Source organism: Engystomops pustulosus, chromosome 2, assembly GCF_040894005.1.
Source record: "Engystomops pustulosus chromosome 2, aEngPut4.maternal, whole genome shotgun sequence".
Taxonomy (NCBI): domain Eukaryota; kingdom Metazoa; phylum Chordata; class Amphibia; order Anura; family Leptodactylidae; genus Engystomops; species Engystomops pustulosus.
In genome coordinates this window covers 221,157,824-221,178,877 of record NC_092412.1, presented here as the reverse complement: position 1 = coordinate 221,178,877, position 21,054 = coordinate 221,157,824, and the positions used below count along the sequence as shown (strand labels likewise).

At 43.7% G+C, this 21,054-nt stretch overlaps 1 protein-coding gene across 2 annotated transcripts in view; it reads left to right on the top strand.

Moving 5' to 3' along the window:
• The window catches only part of PITPNM3 (PITPNM family member 3), a 358,693-nt gene that overhangs the window by 266,206 nt on the left and 71,433 nt on the right, over nt 1–21,054 (top strand). For both annotated transcript variants that reach the window (XM_072138218.1, XM_072138217.1), the window contains exon 7: nt 18,376–18,495. In XM_072138218.1, the coding sequence (XP_071994319.1) occupies nt 18,376–18,495 (120 nt within the window). The remainder of the gene's footprint in view (nt 1–18,375; nt 18,496–21,054) is intronic.

Genomic DNA, 21,054 nt, shown 5'->3' with positions numbered 1-21,054 from the left:
GTGGGAAAATTTATTAGGGGTTGGATTTCAATTAGGCACAGTCTGCCATTTCCTTTTTTATTTTACGTTTATTTTTTTAATAACTCAGCGTCATCTCATCTGGCATAGCAGTGTGCTTTCATACTTGGCTAGAAAATAGCCATCGGAGAATCCAAACGGCTTACTTATGCCTACAGTAGCGTTATATATATTTGATTTCTGGTTGATCTGCTGGTGGCTGTCCTTGCTGCAGTGCATCTACTAGCAAATTGTGAGCAATTTGTAGTGAGACTTGCGACCGCTGTGTTTTGCGCTTAGTGACGCACATATCCATCGCAAAGACCGAAGTGGGAAAATTTATTAGGGGTTGGATTTCAATTAGGCACAGTCTGCCATTTCCTTTTTTATTTTACGTTTATTTTTTTAATAACTCAGCGTCATCTCATCTGGCATAGCAGTGTGCTTTCATACTTGGCTAGAAAATAGCCATCGGAGAATCCAAACGGCTTACTTATGCCTACAGTAGCGTTATATATATTTGATTTCTGGTTGATCTGCTGGTGGCTGTCCTTGCTGCAGTGCATCTACTAGCAAATTGTGAGCAATTTGTAGTGAGACTTGCGACCGCTGTGTTTTGCGCTTAGTGACGCACATATCCATCGCAAAGACCGAAGTGGGAAAATTTATTAGGGCTTGGATTTCAATTAGGCACAGTCTGCCATTTCCTTTTTTATTTTACGTTTATTTTTTTAATAACTCAGCGTCATCTCATCTGGCATAGCAGTGTGCTTTCATACTTGGCTAGAAAATAGCCATAGCAATAGGATAGCATCGTTTGGTTTTAAAAACTAAAAAACACAAAAAAAACAAAAAACACAAAAAAAGGTAAAAAAAAAATTAAAGTTATAACTCTCATTTTCAAAATGTTTAACCCGAGGGCTAGGGGTAGAGGACGAGGGCGGGGACGTGGGCGTCCAACTACTGCAGGGGTCAGAGGCCGTGGTCCTGGGCGGGGTGAGACACCACCTGCTTATGAGGGAGCAGGGGAACGCCGCAGAGCTACACTCCCTTGGTTCATGTCTGAAGTTACTGGGACTCGTGGTAGAGCACTGTTGAGGCCAGAACAGTGCGAACAGGTGATGTCGTGGATTGCCGACAATGCTTCGAGCAATTTGTCCACCAGTCAGTCTTCCACGCAGTCCACCCATGTCACCGAAATCGGCACTCCTCCAGCTCCTGCACCTCAGCCTCCTCCCCCCCCGTCTGCCCCCTCCCAGGAAAATTTGGCATTTGTGCCGGCATACTCTGAGGAACTGTTTTCTGGACCCTTCCCACAGTCACAAACCACTTGTCCGGTTGCTGCTGAGCAATTTTCCGATGCCCAGGTTTTCCACCAGTCGCAGTCTGTGGGTGATGATGACCTTCTTGACGTAGTGGAAGAAGTGTGTAAAGAGGTGTCCGACGATGAGGAGACATGGTTGTCAGACAGTGGGGAAGTTGTTGTCAGGGCAGGAAGTCCGAGGGGGGAGCAGACTGAGGGATCGGAGGATGATGAGGTGACAGACCCAAGCTGGGTTGATAGGCCGGGTGAACACAGTGCTTCTGAGACGGAGGAGAGTCCTCGACCAGAACAGGTTGGAAGAGGCAGTGGTGGGGCCAGACGGAGAGGCAGGGCCAGAGCTGGTGCATCAGCGCCAAATGTGTCAACTAGTGAAGCTCCCGTGGCGAGGGCTCCTGCGGCGAGGGCTAGATTTTCAGAAGTCTGGAGGTTCTTTAAGGAAACACCGGATGACCGACGGACTGTGGTGTGCAACATTTGCCAAACCAGGATCAGCAGGGGTTCCACCACTAATAGCTTAACTACCACCAGTATGCGCAGGCATATGAATGCTAAACACCCCACTCAGTGGCAACAAGCCCGTTCACCTCCGGCCGTGCACACCACTGCTCCTTCCCCTGTGTCAGCTGATAGTCAGCCCCCTGCCCAGGACCCTGCCACAAAAACCCCATCGTCGCCTCCACGATCCTCCACAGCATCCACCAGCGTTCAGCTCTCCATACCCCAGACGCTGGAGCGGAAACGCAAATATAGTGCAACCCACCCGCACACCCAAGCCCTTAATGTCCACATCTCCAGATTGCTTAGCCTGGAGATGCTGTATAGCCTGTACTAGCTATAGGCTAGTAGAGACCGAGGCCTTTCGCAACCTCATGGCGGCGGCCGCCCCTCGGTATTCGGTCCCCAGCCGCCACTACTTTTCCCGATGTGCCGTCCCAGCCCTGCACCAGCACGTGTCAGACAACATCATCCGTGCCCTGACCAACGCCGTTTCTGACAAGGTCCACCTGACCACGGACACGTGGACGAGTGCTGCTGGGCAGGGCCACTATATATCGCTGACGGCACATTGGGTTAACTTGGTGGAGGCTGGGACCGAGTCTGACCCTGCGGCTGGTCATATACTGCCGACGCCGAGGATTCCGGGGCCTACCTCGGTCCAGGTGTTTCAGGCCTACTATGCCTCCTCCTCCTCCCACCCCTCCTCCACCACCTCCTCCGAACTACCATCCGTGGGCATGGCGCCATCAGTCGGTAGCTCTAGGCACAGCAGCAGTGCCGTCGCTAAGCGACAGCAGGCGGTGCTCAAACTGCTGAGCCTAGGCGATAAAAGGCACACCGCCCAAGAACTATTACAGGGCATCACGGCGCAGACTGATCTGTGGCTGGCACCGCTGAACCTGAAGCCAGGCATGGTTGTGTGTGACAACGGCCGTAACCTGGTGGCGGCTCTGCAACTCGGCAGACTGACACATGTGCCATGCCTGGCCCATGTGTTAAATCTGATAGTTCAGCGTTTCCTCAAGACATACCCCAATCTGTCTGATTTGCTCACGAAGGTGCGACGCATCTGTGCGCATTTCAGGAAGTCCAGCACAGATGCTGCCACTCTCAGGGCAGCGCAGCGCCGCCTCCAACTGCCCACTCACCGACTGTTGTGCGACGTGCCCACGAGGTGGAATTCAACACTGACCATGTTATCCAGAGTTTACCAGCAGCGCCGAGCGATTGTAGACTGCCAGATGTCAACTTCCACCAGAACTGGTAGTCAGGTCAGTCAGCTTCCTCAAGTCTACAATGAGGAGTGGACGTGGATGTCTGATATCTGTCAGGTGCTGAGTAACTTTGAGGAGTCAACACAGATGGTCAGTGGCGATGCCGCCATCATCAGCCTCACCATCCCGCTGCTTGGCCTGTTGAAAAACTCTCTGATCAGCATGAAGTCGGAAGCTTTGCGCTCGTCACAAGAGACGGGGGAAGAAGATTCCCTTGTTGATAGCCAAAGCACCCTTAGGTCTGTTTCTCAGCTCATATTGGAGGAGGTGGAGATGGAGGAGGATGAGGAGGAAGAGGAAGAGAATGTTGGCGAGACACAAGAGGGGACCATTGTTGAGTCCTTCACTGTTCAGCGTGTATGGGCAGAAGAAGAGGAGTTGGAGGAGTTGGAGGAGGAGGAAATGGACAGTCAGGCCAGTGAGGGGAGTGAATTCTTACGCGTTGGTACTCTGGCGCATATGGCAGATTTCATGCTAAGCTGCCTATCCCGTGACCCTCGCGTTCAAAGAATTTATTCCAGCACCGATTACTGGGTGTTCACTCTCCTGGACCCACGGTACAAGCAAAATCTTTCCACTCTCATCCCTGGAGAGGAAAGGAGTGTGAGAATGCATGAATACCAGCAGGCCCTGGTGCACAAGCTGAAACAGTATTTCCCTTCTGACAGCGCTAGCGGCAGAGTGCGTAGTTCTGCGGGACAAGTAGCGAGGGAGAGCAGGCGAGCAGGCAGCTTGTCCAGCACTGGCAAGGGTACGCTTTACAAGGCTTTTGCCAGCTTTATGTCACCCCAGCAAGACACTGTCACCTGTCCCCAGTCTCGGCAGAGTAGGGCTGATCTTTACAGAAAGATGGTGAGGGAGTACGTAGCTGACCATACCATCGTCCTAAATGATCACACAGCTCCCTACAACTACTGGGTTTCAAAGCTGGACATGTGGCACGAACTGGCGCTGTACGCCTTGGAGGTTCTTGCCTGCCCTGCCGCTAGCGTCTTGTCCGAGCGGGTTTTCAGTGCAGCTGGTGGCATCATCACCGATAAGCGTACACGCCTGTCGACTGACAGCGCTGACAGGCTGACGCTTATTAAGATGAATAAAGCCTGGATTTCTCATAATTTCCAATCTCCACCAGGTGAAGGAAGCTCAACCTGAATAATTTATCCACTCCTCCTCCTCCTCATTTTCCTCCTTCTCCTCCTCTTTGTACAGTAAAGCAGAGGAAACTGGCTATTATTTGACAGGGCCCACTGGCTCTAGCTATAGTACTTTATGCATTTAATTTTTCTGGAGGGCCACCGACCCGGTCCTCTGTTTTAAACAATTTTTGGGAGTGCCACATACAGGCACTCAATCTATTCAATTTTTCTGGAGGGCCACCTACCTGCTCCTCTGGTTTGAAAACTTTTTTGGACTGCCACATACAGGCACTCAATCTATTTCATTTTTCTGGAGGGCCACCTACCTGCTCCTCTGGTTTGAAAACTTTTTTGGACTGCCACATACAGGCACTCAATCTATTCCATTTTTCTGGAGGGCCACCTACCTGCTCCTCTGGTTTGAAAACTTTTTTGGACTGCCACATACAGGCACTCAATCTATTCCATTTTTCTGGAGGGCCACCTACCTGCTCCTCTGGTTTGAAAACTTTTTTGGACTGCCACATACAGGCACTATCCAAATTAAATTTTCTCCATAGCAGCCTCCACACGTTGTCTCCATTGCTACCTCCAAAAGTCGTCCATATAGCTGCCTCCATACATCGTCCCTTTATCAAACGAGGTGTGTCAGGCAGAAATTTGGGTTGTTTTCATGGATTCCACATCAAAGTTGTTAACTTTGTCGCCACCCAGCTGTGTTATCCACAAAATATACTGGCAAACTTTTAGCATTTACCAATATTATTTCAGCGCTTCTTGCGCTTCTGTTTACATTCCCCTCACCCGCCATATCCTAAACTTATAAGAACGCTACTACACTTGATCTTATACAAAAGGTTCTTAGAAGTGCTGTTTGGGGAGTAGCCTAGAGACACGGGCTTGGATTGGCGAAAGCTCGCCTGGCAGCGGAGAGCCAGCTCCATCCCAAGATCCAACTAACATAGTTTTAACTGCAGCACCTTTAATCTACTACTAGTTCACTGCCTCCATACATGGTCCCCTTATCAAACGAGCTGTGTCAGGCAGAATTTTGGGTTGTTTTCATGGCTTCCATGTTAACTTTGTCGCCACCCTGCTGTGTAATCCACAAAATATACTGGCAAACTTTTATCATGTACCGATATTATTTGAGCGCTTCTTGCTCACCTCCTTTGGTTCCTCTCTGCCACCCATTGGTTTGAAGCCTGAGTCCATTTAGGGTATGTCGCCATGCCACTCTCTAGCCTGCCGCTGCTGCTGCTGCCTCTGCATGCCGTCCCCTATAGTGTCAGGGTCAATTATTGGATGTTTTAGATGCTATCTAGCTTCATTCTGTCACTCTGTCATGGCCATGCTGTTGCCCATAGTTTTGGCATTATGGTGCGATTAAGCAGCCTCAGAGGCATCCATGCATGCTGCCCCTGCTGTTTCCTGTCTATTTCCGTGGTGTTTCCATCCTTTTATGAGGTTCCCAGGTGTTTGGCCAAGCTTCCCTGTGCAGAGCCTTGGTCCCCTTGAAAAATGCTCGAGTCTCCCATTGACTTCAATGGGGCTCGTTATTCGAGACGAGCACTCGAGCATCGGGAAAAGTTCGTCTCGAATAACGAGTACCCGAGCATTTTAGTGCTCGCTCATCTCTAACTATAACATAAAAGGAACATAATGTAAGTGACACCAGTGGCAAGACCTTGTCTTAGAAGGACATCAGGCTATTAGACAGATGGCAGAGTTGTCTTTCACCTGCAGTTCTCATGTCTTGCTGATAAAATACGGACTGTCACAATAATGGCGTATTGAGACTACTGCATGCCACTTGGTGATTAGAGACGTAACTAGGAGAGGCTGGACCCCATAGCCGACTTCTTCATGCAGAGAGGAGGAGATAAGCTGTGGCATCATCTATTGTCAGCAGTGATGTAATGATGGGTTAGTGTTATCTATATAGAGGTCATTGTTCAGGGAGGAAGGAGGAGATAAGCTGTGACATCATCTATTGTCAGTAGTGATGTAATTATGGGTCAGTGTTATCTATATAGAGGACATTGTACAGGGAGGGGGAGGAGATAAGCTGTGACATCATCTATTGTCAGTAGTGATGTAATGATGGGTCAGTGTTATCTATATAGAGGTCATTGTACAGGGAGGGAGAGGAGATAAGCTGTGACATCATCTATTGTCAGTAGTGATGTAATGATGGGTCAGGGTTATCTATATGGAGATCATTGTACAGGGAGGAGGAAATAAGCTGTGACATCATCTTTAATCAGTAGTGAGGTAATTATGGGTCAGGGTTATCTATGTAGAGGTCATTGTACAGGGAGGGGGAGGAGATACGCTGTGACATCATCTATTGTCAGTAGTGATGTAATGATGGGTCAGGGTTATCTATGTAGAGGTCATTGTACAGGGAGGGGGAGGAGATACGCTGTGACATCATCTATTGTCAGTAGTGATGTAATGATGGGTCATTGTTATCTATATAGAGGACATTGTACAGGGAGGGGGGAGGAGATAAGCTGTGACATCATCTATTGTCAGTAGTGATGTAATGATGGGTCAGTGTTATCTATATAGAGGTCATTGTACAGGGGGAGGTAGGGCATAAGCTGTGACATCATCTATTGTCAGTAGTTATGTAATGATGGGTCAGTGTTATCTATATAGAGGTCATTGTACAGGGAGGGAGAGGAGATAAGCTGTGACATCATCTATTGTCAGTAGTGATGTAATGATGGGTCAGGGTTATCTATATTGAGATCATTGTACAGGGTGGGTGAGGAGATAAGCTGTGACATCATCTATTGTCAGTAGTGATGTAATGATGGGTCCGTGTTATCTATACAGAGGTCATTGTGCAGGGAGGAGGAGATAAGCTGTGACATCATCTTTAATCAGTAGTGATGTAATGATGGGTCAGTGTTATTTATATAGGGGTCATTGTACAGTGAGGGTGAGGAGATAAGCTGTGACATCATCTATTGTCAGTGAGGTAATGATGGGTCAGTGTTATCTATATAAAGGTCATTGTACAGGGAGGAGATAAGCTGTGACATCATCTTTTGTCAGTAGTGATGTAATGATGGGTCAGTGTTATCTATATAGAGGACATTGTACAGGGAGGAGGAGGAGATAAGCTGTGACATCATCTATTGTCAGTAGTGATGTAATGATAGGTCAGTGTTATCTATATAGAGGTCATTGTACAGGGAGGGGAAGGAGATAAGCTGTGACATCATCTATTGTCAGTAGTGATGTAATGATGGGTCATTGTTATCTATATAGAGGTCATTGTACAGGGAGGAGGAGATAAGCTGTGACATCATCTATTGTCAGTAGTGATATAATGATGGGTCAGTGTTATCTATATAGAGGACATTGTACAGAGAGGAGGAGGAGATACGTTGTGACATCATCTATTGTCAGCAGTGATGTAATGATGGGTCAGTGTCATCTATATAGAGGTCATTGTGCGGGGAGGGGGAGGAGATAAGCTGTGACATCATCTATTGTCAGTAGTGATGTAATGATGGAACAGGGTTATCTATGTAGAGGTCATTGTATAGGGAGGAGGAGATAAGATGTGACATCATCAATTGTCAGTAGTGATGTAATCAGGTCATTTATGTAAAATATATCAAGGAGCCTGCTAATTTGTTTTTAAAATAATAATTTTATTTATTAAAAAAAATGTTTCCTTTAGCGGTTTGTGATCTTTGAAGATGCTTGAAATGACTAAACTAAGCTTTCTTCAGATGTTCTCCATAATTATAGAATACAGTTACATGCAAAACCCAATGAAGAGTCAGATGTCCAGTTAAAGTGAGATACAGATGTACATTACTAAGGCTCAGTACATTAGTGGAATATAGCAGTGAACAATAAAAAGACCAAAGATCAATAATTTGCCACTGAAGCATTTCAGAAGAGGGATTTCTACCAGTGTAAAGGAATAGATTAATCCACAAGATTTTGGTAATACAATAAGGTATTGAGCATTGATCATTGGTTTGCATTCATCCCATCATTTTTATTTTCGGAGTTGGCGTAAAAAAGCAAGCAATGGGCAGGCTCTTTTTTAGATGCAGTGAAATCTCAATATACTGCTGCACAGTAGTAGTATTACAGTACATTGTATCAGCGATCAGACCCTCTAGGGCAGTGGTGGCGAACCTATGGCACTTGTGCCAGAGGTGGCACTCAGAGCCCTTTCTGTGGGCACCCAGGCCTTCAAACCAACACAGAGTTTGCCAGATACGACTCAAGGCTTTCTCTTGTGGTCCAATACAGCCCAGGACATGGCATGCTAGCGTTATTTTAAAGTGACATCCTTCACTGCCAGAACTACAGAAGGAGCGAGAAGGTGTGGATAGAGATGGATTGTCATTGGAGCTCCTGCTCTGGGTCCTCTGGATCTTCCTCTTCATGGGAACCTGGAGGGAAACTACAAACCAAATATCTCCATCTTTCTATTGTTTTGGTGAACTCATTAGACCAATACGATTACAACCGGTGATACAGCAGGGATCAATAAGTTACTGCTTAAATTGCCATGTTGGCACTTTGCAACATACAACTGAGTTTTGGTTGTAGCTTGGGAACTCTGTCTCCAAAGGTTTGCCATCACTGCTCTAGGGTTTAGGTACCCTAGGGGTCTAAAAAATTTGTAAAAAAAAGTAAACATTTGTTTAAATTAAAAGTTCATATCAACCCCCTTTTCCCCTTTCCCTAGAACAGTAATAAAAATAAACATACATAATCATAAACATTTTCAGTATATCTGCATCCAAAAACGCGAGATCTATCAAAATATAAAAATTATTATTTCCTGCAGCGTTGACCATCATGAAAAAAAGGTCACACATAAACACTTGAATGAAAGGTGATCAAATCGTTGCAAAGTCCCCAAAATGGTAGTAAAAAAATTGTCAGCGTATTCCACAAAAATGACACCTTACCAAGGTGTTATTGTCGTTAGAATGTGACAAAATGTGGTACCTCCATGATTGTACTGGCAAGAAGATTAAATTGGAGGTATCATTTGGACCCTACAAGCTGTAAAAGCAGATCCCACAAGAATATGCAGCAAATGCATTTTTTGTTACTTTTACTGCATTTGAAATTATTTTCCAGCTTTCCAGTACATTGTGCGGAATAATAAATACTGCCACTAGGAAATACATACTTTTGTTGCACAGAAAACAAGCCCTCATACATCTCTGTAAACTTAAAGTGGTTTGCCCATAAAAGAAAGTTCTCATATTTTATGGTCCTAGTGATGTTTACACAATAAAGATCATTTTTAATCCCCTCAGTAATGTCCCCCATGCAGCCCCCCAGTAATGTCCACACACAGCTCCTAAGTTATATCCCCCACACAGTTACCCTCAGTAATGTGCCCCATACAGCCCCCAGTAATATCCTCACACCCCACCAGTGATGTGCCCACACACACCCCCGTAATGTATCCACACAGCCCCCCAGTAGTGTCCTCACACATCTCCCCAGTAATGTCCCCCACACATATCCCCAGTATGTGCCCACACATCCCCCAGTAATGTCCCCCACACAGCCCTTCAGTAATGTCCTGCACATGTCCCACCAGTAATGTCCCCCACACATCCCCCCAGGAATGTGCCCACCCAGCCCCCAAAACATCCCCCCAGTAATGTCCTCATACAATTGCCCTTTATGTCCCCCCCCCCATCCTCTAGCCCCTATCATGTTTCCCACTCACCTCACTGGTGCAGTTCTTCCCCTGCAGGTCATGTGACACATGACATCACAGGTCATGAAGCCTCCGGGTAGTAATATTCTCCCGAGGCTACAGGACCAGTAGGGAAATCAGTGCCTGGTGCACACTTTCTCATTACGATCTGTGTCATGAGGATAGTGGCTAGGATAGTGGTGAGGAATGCCTGGCAGTGAGACAAATGTCCTGTTGATCCGGAGAGATGCAGGGCTCCTGCCAAAAGATCAGTGGCACGAGCCCCGGATCTTTTGACGTAGTGACATCCCTGATGGTTGTAGTAATGTTTTTCCCCAAATCCTAGCATACAATACAGTTACAACGAAGCTTAAAAAGACAGTTATTTTCCCATGCAAAACTGCTTAATGTCATAATATCTATAAAACATGGATGTCTAATTCCTTAGACAGCAGGCAGCAATAGACACCCAGGCAACCTACGCACATTTTCCTATAATTTATTATTATGCATGCAGCTGAAAGACATATTTTGGGTAAATGTTTTCTGTTGAGGTCAATTCATCCTTTTAGAAATCCAGTCCACTTTGCTCATATCATTGAATAAATCCCAGCTCCGAAAACACAGATCCAAGCTGCTCATCTCTAATTAGGTTTACCATCTGTCAATGAGGGAAATAGAATAAACATCAGTGCCATCCACTTTCATGGTCATTATTCAGAGGAATGTGAACAATTTTGACATTGTTACAAAATGCACAGGGTAATGATGTAGTCTGAAAACGCTTTAACTTCTGTAAATTTATTCTGCAGGCTGGATCATTCATAGATTAAAGTTTGTTCAAACAAACAAAAATGAAAAATTTGAACAATTTTAAAAGGTTTTTCCCATGGACTGAGAACTTTGTGGTTCCATCTGCTGGGGCTCTCATCAATCCAGAAATCAAGGCCCTTCCCAACTAATGTTAGTCCGTCAGGAAGACTGATGGACCTTTTCCAAACAATCGAATACAGTAGTGGTCAAAAATTTTAGCTCCAATTACCTTGAGATTTAGAGATGATTTTTCTACTCATTATTGGGGATCCCAGTGTTAAACTCTTCAAATATCAGCAGTAGTGAATTTTAAGATAGGTGGTTTGGTCAGTAGCCCGAGGTCACCCAAACCACCCACCAAATTTTATACTGAAAAGGACCTCATTCATGAAATCCTTGTTCATCTGTTCCTGCTCTCGATACACATGTACACAAGAGCCATTTCAAGACCTTTGAAGATCCAAAGGTCCTGAAACTGCAGATTGTAAGCAGCCAGAAAGGACACGTCCTCCATTCCCCAAGAAGCTGGTTCTAGTACCATATGTAGGAAATTACTTCCAGACTTGTTTGGGCTATAATATTCATACAGCCCAGAGCCCATGGCAGTCTTAACACCTTACTGACATGTGACGTAATAGCACATCACATCCCGGGCGCGGGTGCATGGAGAGGGCTCACGGGCTGTACTGTAAAAAAAAACTAAATGTATTACATGTGGACTTCTTAAAGGACATCTACTATAAGATTCCCTGATGGTAGATGATTAGTACTCACCTCCCTGTACCGTCTATCAGTGCAGTAATCTTGTTATTTCTTAGAATGGCCGCATTTTGAAGAAGATGTTTCCAAAATATTCAAATTAGCCTTAGGGGCTCTGCAGAGCACCTCTCTGCTCTGCCAGGATGTAATTTATGTATGCCCCACGCCCTGAGTTTGCACACTGGCACCACCTACATACCCTGCAGAAACACAGTGCTACACACCGCTCTCTGCATATCTTGCGAATGCAAAATGATTACAATACTTGCTACCCATCCGGCTTTATAAGGAATGGAATCATCTTGCATTCATGAGATTTGTAGATTGCCAGATCTCTGCAAGCTCTGTAGGCGGTGCTGACGACGGGCAAGCACAGGGGAGTGGGCATACATAAATTACATCCCAACAGACCCAAGAGATGCTCTGCAGAGCCCCTCTGGCTAACTTAAATATTTATAAAATGTTGTTTTATTCAAAATGCGGTCATTCCAAGAAATATCAGACTAAGATTACTGCACAGAGGGCGGACTATTCATCTACCATCAGGGAACCCATGTAGTTTTATAGTATGAATTCCATGCCATGTTTTGCACTGCATACCAATTTCCATTGTGAAAAGAGAAGAGCGAATCATCCAAGATTCACTGAAACTTTACCCAATTTTTCAAAAGATTTAGTTTGGTTCCAATTTATTCATTCCAAACTGATGTTGCTCCAATGGTCCTGGAAATTGGTATATAAGGACGGTCATGAAAAGGTCCCATCACGTTTGATGATTCTTTACAATTGTTTTTCATTTTTCCTCGGCCACACCCCCCCTCCCCTCATATCCTTCCCTAAGATTTGATAGGAATGACAGCAATAGCTAGAAAAGATTTGTCTGAATCGAAGCAGAAAAGATTCAGATTTGCTTTGGTGCCTGAAAAATGTCAGATTCATATCTTATCTACAGGCCAACATTGTTCATCTCTAATTGTGCACGTTTCTGCATTGGGCAGATAATATTTCTTTAAATCTCATCTGCTTCGCTGCTATTCTATACTGTGGATTATCCACCTGCAAACTCAGACAAAAAAAGTCAGAGAATATCCATCCTACATTAACATTCCGAAAAAAGTTAATATCTGTAACAATCTACTTAACAATGAAATTTGTTATAAAAATTCTGTTTTCATCATTCTGTTGTTGAAATCCTATTCACTTATTCATGTGGATTCGTATTCAATGTTAGTACACTGTGCTACTCTCCCACATTACATTATTACTTTCATACCATTGAGGATGCATATTGTATCCCCAAGGACATGTGTGCTATTCACAAATTAGATCCTAACTCATTCTGCTAGATCTGTACCTCTAGCCTCTGGGTCAAGATATTCCCAATAGTGGGCAAGATGCTTCTGTGTCAATAGAATTATAGCATCACCCATGTTATGCTCTATCATCCATCACAGACAATGATGAAATTAATAAAGCAAATGAAATATTGTATCTACTATATATACTGGTACCAGGTACAAAATTCAAGATCTATACTTTCTTCGAGGCGTTGTCCAAGTAACACAATTTCTGGCCTATTTACAGGCCATCATTTCTGAAAGAGGAGCCACAACTGACCTCCACGCCATTCAGGGGGGTTTTTTTAACAGTTTTTTTTTTTAATTGGAATTTTCAAAAATGTTCAAAAGCACCAAAGCAAAAAAGATATTGTATGATTACAGAAAGCAACCCTTCTTTAACACAGTACATATAGGAATAATAGAACATGTATAAACTAACACAAGACAGTAAAACTGAATTAGTCCATGCACTGTGTATGCATATAATAATAATAATAATAATAATAATAATAATAATAATAATTTCTTTACATAGCGCTACACAGAGCTTACCAAATCAGTCCCTGTCCCCATTGGGCTCATATTCTAATCAAACTACCAATATGTTTTTGTAGTGAGGGAGGAAACCGGAGGACCCAGAGGAAACCTATTCTATGGGAAAGATGGCTGTTGGAATTGGAGTTTCCAGGCAGAACCAAGAGTATGAGGCAACTGCTTTCGGCTCTGTGCCCTGTGTTTACACAGAGATAAACAGGTAGTCAGTGTGGGCTTGGGTGTCATGCCCCCCCTCCCCACCACCACCACAATGAGACATGGATAGACTGAGTCCAGGCCAGTAATGGTAATTGGTAATGGTCCCAACTAGGGATGAGAGGACCTGTTCTGTTATTGGGGGTTTCTGCCCCACAGTTTGTGCTTACCCCATCCTTCTGGTATAAAGTATAAAAATGGCGCCGGCAGCATTAAAGTTTAAGTGCGCCTCCAATCCAAAGTGTCATCAGAGGAGCAATTATGCTAAGGAGAATGCACCCCCTGTGTTGTAAGGCCATTTAAGGGTAATACTGAATGCATGTGTTATCAAAGGGGATGAGCATTCAGGTTTGGTACCTGAACTCAAACAGAACCTTCACAGCTCCGCTCTACCAACAACCCTTTTAAGATACACACTTATATGTGCCTTTTTCTTATTCCTTCCAATTCCCTTTTCCTCATGTGCATGTCACTATGACATCTCCCAACATTCCTTCCCTGTTTTAAGGATGTCTACGTGACAGCCCCGGGGCGCGATGGTGTATGGTAGACCAGAAAAATGCTATCAATTGAAGTCACATGTGCAAAGTTTATTGGAGCATCTTTAAAATGTGCCCAGAGGAAACTCAGCTGAATGTTCTGTAAATAATACGATGAGCGATTATACAATTATACAATGTATTTCATATATAATGCAGCCAAAAAGCTTGTGGTGAGGCAGATGGGTCTGGGGGGCCCAATAAGTGTTTTGTCTCTCACCGATTCTCTGTCCTTGGTAAGACGGAGCTAAGCAGCAATGATACGTCTGCATTTTGGAATATGTATATACAGGGGGAGACCGCAATGACATTGTTGAATGTGACATCCATGACATTGACTACAATAAAGTATTGCATCCAAGTATCACTTGATACATTCAATCAGGACTTTTCAGGTAAAAGTCATTGAATCACCCAGTCCGCCAAATTTCTTCTTCTCAAATTGCTTTTACAGGGCATTTGTTACTTTGTACTGACTCTGTGCTTCTAATTTTACACCGCACAAGCAAAAGCTCTATATAAACAATACAATCCATCCTGTCTCCGTTGAAGACAGTATGAAAAGGTTGAGGAGGCCAGCGGTGAGCCTGTACTCTACAGAAATCCAGCTGTTCCATTCCATTTACAGCCAGACACTGGTAACACATCATTATTGCTAACTTCCGACAAATCACCAGCCAGCGCTGACACAAACTCCAAATGCAGCTATTTCCAGAAAAGATGCTGCGCTAAAAAAAAACTTTATTTATTGTTGAAAGAAAAAAAAAGACTCCATAATGATTAAAAATATTTGTGAAATCATTAAGAAAGGCCCGGAGAGGAAATTAGCAGTGATGTCACCATGCCAAACCTGGGAGATAAACCAATCCCCCTCCATTATATCCTTCTTAAAAGCTGTATATATGGAGCTTAATTTGTTTCATAGGGGCAAAAATAATACAGACAAATAATGAAAGCACAAAATGTGACCTTTTGTTTCATAATGTAACTCCATAACATGTAGATAAAATGCCCATTACCCTTTTTTTCTAAAGGAAATCTACCATTAAAATTGACATTAAGCATGACAAACCAGGGACACTGTGACACTGTGACTGTAGTAATATCCATATACATGTTATCCATGGCCTCCTTCCTTCTAATATCAACTTTTAAAATTAACCGAATGATCTTTAGGGGCCTTGGGGGGTGTTTACCAGAGCCCTTCCATGCTTCAGATTCACCAACCTCATGCCCCAATCCATAATCTCCTCCACTCAAAGACACCACTGCAATACATACTGCCCCCCCTTTAATAAAATGTCCACAGCAGAGCCCACCTCTCCTGCAGTTCCTGCTGCTGCTATATTACACAGGCAGAGAGAGAGATGACAAAGAGCTTGGAGTTGGGTGTGAAATGTTCTGCTCATCGTAACAGCCTGTGAAACTACAGCATAATAAAAAGTTGATTTTAGAAGGAACAGACCATGGATAACAAATATAAGAAGATTACCACCCATCACAGGTGGTGAAGGTAATTTTATTACTGTATATACTCGAGTATAAGCCAAGTTTTTCAGCACAATTTTTGTTGCTGAAAATTCCTCACTCGGCTTATACTCGGGTATATAAAAAAAATAAACTAAGTACTCACCATTCCAATGGCCCGGGCAGGGAAAGTGGACAACCCCTTTAATGACTGGAATGCCAATGTAAATCCTGCTACTGTGACTGGTTAATCTCCAAGAAGTCTGACCCCCCCCCCCCCAGCTAGTTATAATGTTATATAATATCCTATTTGCCATCACATTAAACGATAGGCCCCTTTAACTTACAATTTGCATTTCTCATTAGTCTTTAGAATATATGAAATGCACTATTTTCCCTTCATTAAAGATCCTATTAGTGCCATAATGGCTGTGCTTCTTCCAGTAAAGCTATGTTTTCTGTCAAGAGTGCAAGCGTGGGAACGGCGCCCATGAAAAATTTATTCGAAGAGGAGCAAGTTTGTCATTATAATGTTTAGTCTTTGCATCTTGACATGGAAATATGGAGTATAAAAGGATAAAATGGGAAAATATGGCCAATTTCACCATCCAGCAACATGAAAAACCAGCCAGCCCCTTAATTTCTGTGCAATTATACTGAAGAACACCCACATTGCCTACAATGTAATCTGTTTGTTTAATAACAATTATATGATCTATTTTGGAGGATATCCGAATTTCCAAAACAGCTCTGGCTTACAGCCACTTTAATAAGCGCTAGCATAGTGCGCCTGCCGAGAGCGCTGAATAGCAAGATTAGGAGAAGAAATATTACACCAATTAGAAGAGGGTATTATACACATAGAGAAATAGCAGTCTCTTCTTGGAAAATGGATCATACATTTTCTCAAACCTTCTATTGCTTGAAGGGACAGTTATTATCATTCCTCAATGTGTTACCGTCTTGTACAGTATGAGATTTCTTTCATTGAGTTTTCACGAACCGGGGCCGTTTTTAGCTCATTGGCATACATTTGGAAACAATAAATTAAGTACAGGCAGTCCCTGACTTAAAGGACACCTACCATCTTGGATCTACCCATTAAGGTAGATCCAGTGGCAGGTTCCTCTAATAAATGCCATTGGAGACCTTTTTTAGGGCTAATCCTTCAGTGCCTGATAAGTTTGTAAATCTTTTATTGTCATAATATGCAAATTAGTGGAAGAGGCTACTGGGGTGTGGAGTAGCCGGATTAAAGAATTAACACCCATGAATGGTGCTAGTACTGATCCCGGGTGCTAGCAACGGGTGTCAGCCTGTGGGCCCTCTTCATACTCGTCTTCATACTTCCCCTTCCGCTACAGGACGTTCAGGAACATCCAAATGCAGTAAGGGATTAAACACAAAACACAGAAATTCCAGTTCACCTTCCCCTATGTTGGCTTGTAACCAAAGTACTGGCCTCCCAGCGGTGGGGAAATTCAGTAAAAATTTGAAAAAAATATCCTAAAGTAGCCGTCTTGCTTGAATAGTGAGAGCTCCCTCAGTGTGTCAGCTATGATTAAGGACACTTTTGATTACCTGGAACGTGTAGATGTATTGTGATCATTATCTGTATGAAATGCTGGATGTTTTAACCACGTTACAGGCTAAAGATTTTTTGGTGCACATTAAGCTGGACTTTCTTTATATGAACAAGAATGTAAAAAGTCTGGCATCAGAAAACATGGAAAATATTAATCATTTATCAGTTTTACTAAACTCATTAAATACTTACATCCATACAATAATAATATAAAAATAATGATAAAAAAACACCTAAAATATAACTCGACTAAAGCCATTTAGTATTAGTTTACATATGCTATATCTCACTTCATAAAAACATGTGTAGGCTTCCAGATCAATGCCCATGTGTGGTGATAAAGCCTGTTGAAATAGGAAACAAGAGATATTAGGGCGTATTTACTAAGGTCCTGCGGCCGCATTTCCGTCGGGGTTTCCGACGTTTTCGGGATCGCGCTGGGGATTGTGTCGTGCGCGATCGGATTATGTCACAAACGGCTTTCACTTGACACAAATCGGGGGGCGTGCCGACAGACAATCCGACTGATTCGGACTACACGCGGGATTTAACAAGTCAAATTGTGTTGCAAGACATGCACTCACATACACCGGGAAGAAAAACGTGAACTCAGGCGGACCTCAGCAGGGAAGCGACACGTGCAGGATATCGGGCACGCGATCTTGTTGAAGACTTCATCCTCGTCGGACAACGCACCTCGCTGTTCGCGCAGGGACCAGGTAAGTAAATTTGCCCCATTGTCTTTTTGTTGTAATATGTTGGCTAAATGTAGACAATAAAGTCCCATATTCAGAACGGTGGCTTTGAAATGTCAAGACTTATTGGGGGTAGGATTGAAAGGAGGGGGGCAGAGGGAGCTGGATGAGTGTGGAGCAGAGGAAGAATGCATGAGGAGACTGAGACATAGGCACACCACCTGCTACAGATGGCCTCCCACCCCTGGGATACACCACACGCTGCTGACAGGGAGCCAGGTAATGTGAAATAAAGTTTTATAAAGTAGTGGAAGTATTCAGAATGCTGACAATGCCATTTTTAAAATAAGTATAGAATAGACTATTGGAATCTGTCAGCAGCTAAAAGTGACATTCCTGGTAACAAGTTTGCTTTAACTTGTCTGGTTCTTGATGTATTTCTTACATACTTTCCAACTGTTACCTGCAATAATATTTTGTTTGTCCTTTTGCAGGTCTGTCTTATTGGAGACTGTGTTGGTGGAATCCTGGGTTTTGATGCTCTATGTTATAGTGCAAAGACACCTGGAGAGAGTCAGAACAGCAGCCGGCGAGGAAGTGTCAGTAGCATACAGGTAAATTACTAAAGACGTGTAGGGTCGTTCATGATTCTTTATGATAGAAATATCCCCTTCTAGAGGGGGATTTATCGGCCTATGACAGCGGCATCGCTGGTTTTTAAAAAGAACGCATGCATGGGGCGGGAATGTCCCCTCCACCAGCCACTGTGCCCCTCTACGCCCCTTCCACGACCACATGGTGTAGAGTTGGCGTATTGCACTGGGCAAGAATTTACAGTGATTTCACTGCTTCTAGTGTAGAAACAATGATACATCCCCCCCCCCCCAAAGCCTATGTTTAAATATTGGATGTTGATCCAGTGTGCCTCCATAGATCTATGTGATCGATCGCGTCTCTACATGAAGCAACGATAGAAGAGGCAAAATTCAATGCCGATATGAAAAGTCTTAGGCCCCTTCCACACTAGCGAGTGTGATGCGATGAACTCGCATCACACTCGCAACGCAAGCTGCCGGGAACACACGGCCCGAACGCTGCACCGCGGGAGTGAACTCAGCATGTCAGTTCACTCCCGCGGTGCAGCGTTCGGGCCGTGCATTCCCGGCAGCTTGCGTTGCGAGTGTGATGCGAGTTCATCGCATCACACTCGCTAGTGTGGAAGGGGCCTTAAAGACATATTTACTAAAAATGCTGCCATGGATTTTCATAAAATCAATGCATAAAAGCAATAAATCTTATGGTGACGCTGGAGACAATCTACTTTTCCTTCTACACGTGAATAATTTTGATACCTTCATACAAACAATTTTCACTTTTTAATACCAATATACACTTCTCTGTAGACCTCTCATGCTACACTACTGTAGGGTCCCATTTGTGGTGGGGGGGGATGTTCAGAGTGTTTGCCAAACGGACAGCGTGCAGTTGCTGTATTAGTGAAGTGGCAAACATGACCGAAATCAGAAATTGTTCATCTGGCTGATGTTTACACACAGTGGAGCACATTTACTAAGGCACACGCTCCAGTTTTCCATCATACTTTGCACATTCTTTGAGGTGCAAACTGCTTGCACAGGTATTTAAGAAGGGTCCGCATCACAATTGTGTCGCACACGACCCTTTTGTGGCACAGCTGCACAAATTAGGGGCTGTTCCGGCGCTCTTTCAGACCATGTGTCGGATTTAACAGGCAAAATCCGACAGAAATGTGTCACAAGCCCCATGTTAAAGGTGCACCAAAAAAAAAGTGGTGCACTCTGTCAAGGCAGTGCATGGGGCGCAAGATTCAGGGGCACCCCTTGTACACTACACAGCCAAACTGCATTTAGTGCAGCTTGCCCTGTTCTTAGTAAATGTGCCCCAGTATCCATGGTTAGTAGTGGACCCTGTACTGTGGGTTATGGTTTCCTATAATAGTGCCCAACACTTTCTCACATTTTAGAAAATTGTTTAGTAATTGGCCAGACCTTTTAATAGGCATGTACCATATATTGGCACCCCAGTGTTTATAGATAACCCTTAAAAACTGCAATAAAAATGGAAACATAAAAAGAATTAGAAAAAAAAGAAAAGTGAAAACTTTAGAAATTTTTAATTGTAAAGAACCAATGGTAGCAAATTGAACTTTAGTTCAAACACAGACAAAGGACATACCAAAAGTAATGCGTCCGAAAGATGAGGTCTTCAGGCTTACATGAAAACGTAATGACGCCTTAAGGGCCTGATGGGAGGATTTTCAATCACTCACTAGATTTGTGCTTTTGAGTACTTTTGAGATTCCTGCTTCTTAAATATTTCCCATATAGCATTCGTTTTGTTTCTATAACAAATTAGATATACTTAATCATTTTCTCTGCGCCGTGTGAGGATCAAATGCAAAGCAGATGATTATATTAATAGATGGATCTGGTAGTAGTAGTAGTAAAGAATATAATACGCAAGAGACGTCAGACATCTTCAAACCAAAATACAAAAAGTATTCTGAATAATGTTATCAGTGCAATATAATGACCACCATCTCTAGTTTGCAATCCTCTCAAAGCTGGTTGATGGAGATCTGGATGCTGGGACTTGTTGTTCCCCTTTCCAAGCTTTTATCTAATCTGAAACCGCTTTGAGCTTCTGTCCTGTTTTCTAGTTGGAATTCAGCAGAAATTTTACAATGAAAAGTAGATTTAGAGTAAGGATGCCTTACCAAACAAACCTTGAGAATGCTGTAGCTACACTGTTGCAGAAACATATCTTGTTTAGCCCACAAAATGGGTAGTTTTGCTGAAAAAGCAATTATACAATTATGATAATTAGGTTCTATCACTCCTGTGGCTGCCCTGGTGCTTCTTACCCTAATTATGCACTGATCCACCCTTATCTTGCCCAGCATAAGCTGAGAATATGTCATTACTGTGTTGTCCCTACAGACAGAAGTAATCAATCACTGCACCAACCCCAGCTGCTCCATATGAGTCATCCAGCTCAGATTCATTGGCCCTGTCTGGGCAGTTCAGGAAGCTCTGTATGTGGAAGAAATGTATTTTTGTACGGCAGCCAGCCTGCACCCAGCTTTCCCAAGGTCCTGAATTTTACAATAGTTTTTGAGCAAAACCACTTGGTTC